Source organism: Pediculus humanus, genomic scaffold (genome assembly GCF_000006295.1).
Source record: "Pediculus humanus corporis 1103172108318 genomic scaffold, whole genome shotgun sequence".
Taxonomy (NCBI): Eukaryota; Metazoa; Arthropoda; class Insecta; order Psocodea; family Pediculidae; genus Pediculus; species Pediculus humanus.
In genome coordinates, this window is record NW_002987887.1 from 2,045,224 (window position 1) to 2,055,490 (window position 10,267).

Below are 10,267 nucleotides of genomic sequence, written 5' to 3' on the forward strand. Positions count from 1 at the left end.
TTTTTTTTTGTAAATTTTTCTGCATATTAAATGAAAATTCCTTCTTTTAATTATTATTATTATCATTATCATTATCATTATTATTATTATTAATGATATTACATAAACGGTAACTTCGAAATCGAAATGATGGAAAAAAAAATCATGGGAAAAATAGAAGAAAAATAAAAAAAAGTCTCAGGATTAGAAACGTGAGAAAAAAAAAAATTACCAATTAAAACTGAATTAATGAAATAAGTGTAAAAAAGAAAAAAAAAAACGCACGCGCGCGTACATACACGCACGCACGTACAAACGCATGGATTTAAATGTTAGTAGACGTTGTTGTTGTTGTTTGTCGGTTAATAATTTCATCGATATTTTAATGACGTAATCCGATTACCAACAACAACAGTTGTTGATTTTTTTTTTAAATTTTTGTGATGATAAATTTACTTTCAAAAAAAAAAACGCGCGCGTAACGTATAACGCAATAAAACGCGCGAGATTAAATTTTTTGAGACACTCAAAACGTGTTTAAAAAAATTAGAAAAACGTTTGTCGTGATTATAATAATTATTATTATGTAAAAAATAAATAAATAAATAAATTTTTTTGATGATAAAAAAAACGCTATAAAAAAAAATAACGCAACAAAAGATTAGGCAATTTATAGCGAAAAAAAAAAAAATAACAATAAAATTTTGTCAACAATCGATTGTAAACAAACACACAACCGGAAAAAAATTTCTCAATCGAAAAATTAAATTAATTTTCTTTTCGTTTCTTTTTAGGTTTTTTTAATTTTTTCTTGTCTGATCGCATCTTCGTTATGTTTGCCACAAACTGGTTTTGGTAACCAACAATCGCAACAACCAAAATCTAGAAGATTCGATAGCCCGCAAAATCGTTTCGATCAAAAGAGAGATCAATCGGGGTAATTATTAAATTATTGTTTTTTAATAACGTTTAACTTTTGCAAAAATAATTATTTACAATTAATAAACAACCGAAAATTATTTCTTCGTTTGTTTGTTCCTACAAACAAATTGCTAGTTAATTAGTCACGTTTAATTTAAATTATTAATTAATAATCGGAGAAAATAATAACAACCGGATTATTTCGTTTGGGTGCGAAGGGAATCCCGTTTGTTTAATAATTATTTTTTTTTTTTTGAGGGAGGAACAAATTGCATTGTTTGTACCGTTTGTTGTTAACAAACGCGTGAAAAAAAAAAAAATTTTTTTATGACGTGTTGACCTCGGGGGTCTCGTCGGTTGCCATTTTTATTAACTTTTATTTTCAACTAAAAAAATTTTCTTTTTTTTTTACTTTTACTTTCGCAACTTTTTTTTTTTTCTTTTAATTGTTTACACCGAATCGTCTTCTGATTATTATCATCATCATCATCATTATTATGATTTTCGTGTGTGTGTGTCGTCCCAGATAATCAACATTTGACTTAATTACTTTTCATTTTGTTTTTTTTTTTACGACTTCATTGTCACTTTTGTTGTTGTTGTGTAATTTTGCGAACAATTATAAAAAAATTATTATTTCAATGACGTTTACCCCTCCCCACTTTACTCCCCTCTTCTTCCTTCTTTTCGACGAATAGAATACAAATATCATTCGATACCTCGAAGGTATTATCGTGAAAAAACCAAAAACAACTTCTTGAGCCTCGGGAATAAAAATTTAAAAAAACCGGAATAACCTATGTCAAGGTTTGCTTCCCTCTTCTCACCTCCTCTCACCTACCTCCCCGCTATTTCATTAATTAAAAAAAAATAAGTGCGTGGATGATTCGTCGTGATATTTTTTTTTCTGCCTTATCAAACGATCGATTGTGATAATACGCGGTTGAGTAATAAAATAAATTGCTATTTATAAGGAAAAAAGAAAGCAAAATGGAGAGAGAGAGAGAGAGAGAGAGAGAGAGAGAGAGAAAAAGAATGAAAACTGGTTTAATATTATTATTATTATTAAAAGAGATGATGACGATGATGATAATAATACTAATAATATCTTACGTTATGGTGAACTGATTACTAAATAACTACTCGTTTCATATGAATCATTTTTTTTATTTAAGTCAATGAGAAAACGATCGTTTCCGGATGTTCGATTTATTTATTGAAAATTTTTTATTTTTCAGTTTCGACCAACAATCGGACGACAATCAAGATTACGACGGACAAGGATTTAACAGTCAACCATTTGGCGGTTCTTCTTTTTCAAATAACGATCAATTTTCAAGAAACGATGGCGGTGCAAAATCAAGCGGAAGAAGTTCGACGAATTCAAATTTCAGAGCGGAAGCTACGACTTTTATTCCCATAATAAGATTCGATAAAGAACAAACGTTAGACGGAAGTTACAAAACGAGGTTACATAGTCTCCACTTAAAAAAAAAAAAGAAGAAGAAATTTACGAACGATTCATTTACGAATAATTGTATTTTTTTTTGTATAGCTGGGAAACCGGAAATAACATCATAGCAGAAGAAACTGGAGTTTTAAAAACATTCGGTGGTGAAAATACGGATGCAGTAGTACAACAAGGTTCTTTTAGTTACACCAGCCCCGATGGTACTTTGATCACCGTTCAATATACCGCCGACGAACAAGGTTTTAGAGCCAGCGGTGATCATTTACCAACACCACCACCGATTCCGGAAGAAATTCAAAAAGGTTTGGATATAATCTACGCTGGAATAAGAGAACAGGTTTGTTACAAACAAACAAACAAACAAAAAGTAAAAAAAAAATATTTCTTAAAAGCCAAATTAAAATTTAAAAAAATTTTTTCCCATTATTATTATTAATAACGATTATTTTAGATTTTTTTTAAAAACGACCATTAATGGCTTTTGAATGAATTTAAAAAGTAATAATAATAATAATAATAATAATAATAATAATAATAATAATAAAGGAATACACCCATTAATATAATTTCATAATGCGTTTGTAAAAAAAAAAATTTTTTTTATAAAACTGCATTAACCTCGGTTTTTATAAAAAAAAAAAAAAACTCGTGCACGTGAATATCAACCCTAAAATGTGGCAATTAAAAAAATTATTACGTAATAATTATTATTTTATTGAGTAATAAAGAGTAATAAAATTTAAATTAAATTTTAGGAACAGCAACAACAAAGAGAGGGTAAATCGCAATCGTTTCAAGGAAGCAACGGAAGCGGAAACAATGGAAATAATGGAAACAATCAACAATATCAAAGCCCGACGGGAAGCGGTAACGATGATCAATTTCCGTTCTTCAGTAATCCGACACCCCAACAACGTCCGTTTCAACAACCGTCTTTTCAAAACGAACCCGCTAGCAATGAAGATTTTACCGGAGCCGGAAGTAATATAAATTTTAGAAATTCCGGAGAAAGATTAAGTCCTTTGAAAAAAAATGAATTGAGACAAGGACCGAGATTCAGACAGTAAAAAAAAAATAAGGGAAGGGAATTTTTTTTTTTTAAATATGGGGAGACGCACACACACACACACGTCATGAGAGACAACAACAACAACAGACTGTAAGGAAGCTACCTATGAAGCATCGTCTGCTAACTAACTGAAAAACTTTCACTTGAACTAATTAACGCGCATTAATTAGCAACGTTTTTAAATACGTAATCGATTCGTGTACATACGCGTGACTTAAAAACTTTTTTTTTTTTTTTGTTTATGTGAAATTTTTTTTGTTTTTTTTTACATAATTTACTTCAATATAAATATAATAATATATATTATATATTAAAATTTTATTTTTCTAAATTATTCCCACAAAAATTAAGAAAATTGTTTAAAACAAATTTATTGAATTACCAAAACAATAACAACAACAAAAAGAAAAATTCCCAAAGTATAAATACCACGAGAGCGTTTTTTAATTAATTAAATTAAAACTTTTACCCTAAATTATATTATTATTATTATTATTATTATTATTATTATTTATTTATTTATTAATAAAAATTAAAACCTAAACATAAACAAATCTTTATAAACATAAATTGTTTGTTGACAAAAAAAAATCATAGGAATTAATTCGTTTAATGTTTCCCATTTGTTCGTCAACGTTTTTATTATAATGTCATAAAAATTTTAAAGGAAGTATTATGGTAATGATGATAATAATAATAAATAAATTATTACTTACTATTACCACCGATTTATTACGCGGTAATAAATTTAAAAAAAATACGTAAAAAACAAAACAAACGCCTTGAAAATAGTGAATAAGCAACACACAAAATACGTTAAAGAAGTTTTTAAATAAATTTTCATTTAAATCCCGATAGATGTCGGTAACTCACACAATAACAAAAAAGTTTAAAAATTATGAATTCCCTGGATTTAAATAATTTTTTTTTCTTTTCCTCCCCGTAATTTTATTACCGTAATAATAATTTTCGATATTAATACTGTTGTCGAGAGTATGATACATACGATGTATAATAATAATAAAAACAAGGGAACAACACGCACACACGCACACACACATGGAAAATACCAAATCTCATTAAAATAATAAATTAATAATAAAATCAAACACGTATTTCATTTTTTTTTTATTATTAAATTATTTTTTTGAAAAATTGAATAAAGAGAGAGAGAGAGAATTGTTTTAACGTTTGGCAATGACACGACAACCCGAACGTTTTATTATTAAACTACCACCATATTCAATAATTATACGGGTGAGTGAAGGCCGAAACAAAACGATTTAAGTAGTTTAATCAACTTAAAAAAAAATGGACTTTGATAGGAATGGATGAATCCTCCTAAAAAATAATCCAAAAAAAAAAAAAAACAAATTATCGTAAACGTCCTTAATATTTAACTATGCATAAAATAAAAAACACTTACTTAAACCCATATCAATACAAAATAATGATAATAATAATAATAATAATAATAATTAAATTTTTTTTTATAAATAAGTAAAATAAGTAAAATCGATATTAAAAAAAAAAATTAAAGGGAAAAATTTCCATTATTAAAAATCCATTAAAATGTTTTTTTTCTTTATTATTATCATTATTATTATCATCATCATCACGTGAAGCAGAATATATACGCATGAAAACAATAAAAAATATATTACCCGACCAATCGTTAAATCGACACTTAAAATTATTAAATTACAATTTTTGTCATCATTTCCTTCCCCTACCCCCCTCACCAACATTTAATTAAATAACTAAAAATTATCATCATTATTATTAGCATCTATTAAACAATAACAAATACATAAATAAATAAATAATTTTTTATTACGTAATGTAATTTTTTAATTTCGTAACGAGAAGGGAAGAAAAAACGAAAAAATTTCAACCGCTCGGTACCTGACAAAAAAATTATTATTATCATTATTATTGTTTTAAAAAATAGACATTGAGTAAAAACAATAATAATGATGATTATAATGGCGGGGGGGGGTTAACATGCTTCAATAAAAATTCAATCAAAATTTTTCGAAAAAAGTTCAAAGAAATTATCGATAATGATTTGAAAACGTGATCGACCCATTCGAATGTATTTAAATTTTGCGCTTAATAATAAAAGTTTGTTTTCAAAAAAACAATCGGAAAAGTATAATTAAACGTTTGTTTGTTGTTGTTTGTTTTATACAACAACAAAAAAAATTACGAAGATGTTAGTTATAGGTTATGTACCCATTTATCCGATACATAAACAACCACAACCTTGACAATCCTTTGGATAAATGTTGAAATTAAATAAAAACAAACGCGGACGCATCGGGATTTTTCTTTTTTACCCTCCCCCTTTCTCCCACCTCCCCCCTCTCTCTCCTTTTTTTTTATTGTTGTGTTTGTTATTGCAAAACAACAACAAAACGAATAATTGTTTTTAAAACTATCGGGAGTAAAATTTTATGATGTGCATATCGTGTAAGCCGCATATATTTTTCAATTACATCATCGTATAAGTTAGATAATTTTTTTTTTTTTATTAACCTTAAACGCCGCCTTCGTTTTTCACATACTGACAATTCAGTACTTAGTAACGTGATTCTACTGCCACGATGAAATTTTTTTTTTTAATAAAATAATAACAATGATATGTGGTAATGGTATCACAATGAGTGAGTGAGTGAGTTGTTTGTTCGTTATATACAACTCGAGCGAAAGTTTTCCCTTTTCATTTTTAAATTAAAACTAGTACGCACGCGCACGCATATACGCACACACGCATTATAAAATTATTAATAAAAAAAAAAACGCGCGTAAAATTTAAAAAACAAAAATTTTTGTTTGCTTTTTCCGCCGGGTAAATTAATTTTTTCTCAGATTTTTTTTTTTTTTTTTTTTTTCATAAAATTAATATACGTAATAAATTTAAAATTTATATGGCAAATTGTTTATAATAAATTACGTAATAATTACAAACCCATAAATTTATTTATCGGATAAACAAACAAATAAAAAAAAAAATCATCGTTGTCGTCGTCGCCGTCGTGAGGTTAATCTTATGATTTATAATAATCGCCAAAAAAAAAAAAAAAAAAAAAAAAAATTTGACAATTACCACATCAATAATTTTTATTACCGACATTTAATAATAATAATAATAATAATAATAAACTATTATTACCATCTATGATTTCCGTGTTTTTATTACTCTATGATCGTTTTTTTTAAAAATAAATTTCCAACCCGTTTTTATTATTTATTATTAATAAAAATAAAATAAAAAAGTTTTAATTAACAAACGTAATTTTTTTTTTCTTTTTTTTACCGGTAATTAATTCCGGTGGGAAGGAGAGGGGGAGGGAGGGGAGAGAGGTGTAAGAAAAAGGTTTTTCTTTCAGGTTTCTCTTTTTTCCTTTTCAACAAAAAAAAAAAAAAAAATTAACAAACGAAGAATATTCAAAACTCGAAGACCCTGACCCAAAGTGGAAAAAAAAAAAAAAAAAAAATTTATTAAAAAAAAACCGACGTAAAAAGGTTTTTCATCATCGTCATCATCATCATCATAATCATTATTATTATTATTATTATTAATAATTTTTTTTTTAATAAATAATTATCGATAATTGTTAATTTCATCTTGTAATAAAAACGGAAAAAAGATTTTGTAAATTTTATTTAAAAAAAAATAAAGTTGCGAAAGCGTAAAAAAATTATAATTAACCGTTTGACAATACTTTAATAATAATAATAATAATAATAATAATAATAATAATAATAATAATAATAATAATAATAATAATAATAATAATAATAATAAACGTTCGTAATGTGGAAAATCGTACGAAAAAATTATTATTAAAACAATCTATTGACACTTTTAATAATGTTTATTATTTTACCATATCTTATTGTTATTTACACGAACTCTAATTAAAAAGAAAGAAAAAAATTATTTACGTAACTTTTCTTTACGCTTTAATAATTTATCATTATTATCGCGATTAAAAAATATTATTATTATTATTATTAATAATTAATAAATCAAATTGAAAATTCTTATCGGAGAAAATAAAAATAAAAACGGGATTTTGTCGTCAAAAATAATAAAAATGGCGACGACGTGATTTTTTTGGTTTATTTATTATGTTGTAAAATTACCTTTAAAAAAATTGTTGTTTTGTGTTTTAATTATATCCGTTATTCATAATATAAATAAATAAATAAATATTAATAATAATAATAATAATGATGATAATGATAAAAATGCTGAACACGACAATGTTTTGCTAAGGTAAGCAAGTTTTGACTTTTACAACAACAACAACAACAAAAAAGCGCACGCGGCGGATAATTTTTTTTTTTTTAAATATCAAACAAGAAAATTTTTTTTTTGTTTGGTTGCTTTGTGTAAAACTGTCGGTACCCCCCCCCCGAATGAACCCGATTCCAGAATATTATTTTCCATAGTAAAAATTGACTGGAGTGCCGATTGCAAGCAATTTCCGTTTGGTAAAGTGACGGGTATGTGTAAAATCGTGAGGAGTAAAAAAGAAGAAGAAGAAGAAAAAAAAACCTTGTCAAGGTTGAGTTAAAGATTGCGGATCTTATGATGGATTTTATCATCATCATCATCATCATCATCATCATCTGCTGGAGAAAAAAGAAAGCTTGTGTGTGTGTATCGATGATTTTTTTTTAAAGGTGGCACGATGCCTCAGGGTACGAAATACGATAGTACGCCATTAATAAAAAAACTCCTCTCTAAATTAAAAAAAAAAAGATTTTTTGTACTGATATAAAAGTGTAATTTTTGTTTTTACCACCACCAGCACCACCACCACCACCATCACTACTGCCACGATTATTTTTCTTTTTTTAGTCGGATTCAACGAGATTTCCTTGGCACCAGAGAGAACATCGGAAACGTGAAGTTAGGGTCAGGCACGACGAGAGTTTTTTTTTTGTTTTACCTTTTGGGCTTTTAAATTTCAAATAATAAGGAAACAAAACACTCGAAGGCAAAATTGATCCTTTTTTTTCATATCAAAGGTCAAGGACGGACGTTATTAAAAACATGTCGAATTAATCGGGACAATATTTCTAAATAACAATTATTATAAAAAAAAAAAAAATGGCGGTTTCGACGAATGGATGTTCAGACGATTTTTTTTTTTTTTTAAATGAAAATTTCGTAACGAAAAAAATTTTACTCGTAGTGTTATTAACGTGTGACTTATTGGGAAACGCCTGCCTGAATTCGTCGTCATCATCACCTTAATCGAAGTTTTGAGATTTAAATTGACCTTTGAACCTTTCCAATTGTGACAAAATTATTTTGCTTTCTTACACACACACCCAGGAAGACAACTTTTTAAAAGTAATACTTAAATTATTTCTTAATTTCCTTTTTTTTCCCCCTTTCCTCCTCCTCTATTTTTTTCAACTTGTTACCAACATAACAGAAATTAAAGCAAATTTTTTTTGGTATCTGAAACGAGTACCTCTTTCATAATTCTTTCAAATTTAACACTTTTACCATCTTTTTTTTTCCAATCGTCACTTTCTCACCGAAAACTTCATGCAAACGCATTTGTAAACGATTAAGAGTTTCTGTTCGTGCTTTCCTTCGGTCCTGACTAAGGTTCTCATACCCGCATAAAATACAAAAAGCAAAAAAAAATTATCAATAACGACCTAAAAATGACCGTTTTAAATTTTACTTAAAATACCAAAAAAAAAAAAATTATTCAAATAACAATAAAGATAAATTATAGTCTTGTTATTTTTTAAAACACGGCGTTAATTTTATCATCATCATTATTATTATCATTATCATTATTATTATTATTATTACGGTAATAACAACTCAATTACATCGTGGGTATGTTCTTTAAAAATCGATGGAGAGAGAGAAAAAAAAGGCGTCATCATCTCGAATCGTCAAAATAAGTAACATTTACCCAAAGTGAAAAAAAAAAATTTGGAAAGTGTTATTATATATTATCATTATCATTATCATCGATGGGAATTTGTAAAAAAAAAATTTTTGAACAGCGGAGAAAAGTAAAAAGAAAGAAATCACATTTATTTATCATTTATTAAATAAATAAATATCGGAAAGGTGCTGGGATGATAAAAACGTGTCAATAGATAACAAAAACGAGAACACGTGGAACTAGAAAAAAGAAAAAAAATTTTTTTTGAATTGCGCAAATTTGAGGGAATTTAAAAATAAGAAAAAATTAAATAATTCTACTATGACTTGCACGTTATTTAATGTCAGAGTCGTATCGGGTAAATGTCAAGCCAAATATTATGACCCGAGCGGCGGCCATCTTTTTTTTTTTTTTTTTCTTTCATTTCTTATTTCGTTCCGTAACACTTGACTACGGTAAGAAAAATTTTACAATATTTGATTTCAAATTTTTGGCGGGAAAATTCAAGGTCAATGAAATGTGAATTTTCACACCCTTTGTTATCGTCGAAATTATTTAAGCCCGTACGGAAAAATGGTGTAAAAAATATTACGTGGGGGGTAGGAGGAGGGTTTTGATAGCTTTTCAAAGGACCGAATTAATCGTAGCAGAAGACAAACATTTTCTTATTTTTTTTTCGTTTCGTTTGACGTCATAATAAAAATTCTCAAATCGTTTTTATATAGAAAAACGTATCGTGTCGTAACATAAACGATGATTTTTTCTTTTTCTTTTTTTTTTTGTCGGCGGATTTTAAACCGTGGCAGAAGAAATTTTCTTTTAATTCATTTTCCGTTTGAAAAAACGTTTAGATTGATTATTTTTCGAAATTTCACGTTTGAAAAAATTTATTTTGTA

At 27.1% G+C, this 10,267-nt stretch overlaps 1 protein-coding gene across 1 annotated transcript; it reads left to right on the top strand.

Moving 5' to 3' along the window:
- Positions 1–2,100: 2,100 nt before the first annotated feature.
- Positions 2,101–3,438, top strand: Phum_PHUM605650 (Pupal cuticle protein 36A precursor, putative; the record flags this gene model as incomplete). Its single annotated transcript, XM_002432904.1, has 3 exons — positions 2,101–2,369; positions 2,456–2,708; positions 3,133–3,438. The coding sequence occupies 3 exons, from the start codon at positions 2,101–2,103 to the stop codon at positions 3,436–3,438; spliced, it is 828 nt and encodes a 275-aa protein (XP_002432949.1).
- Between the last annotated feature and the right edge of the window lie 6,829 nt (positions 3,439–10,267).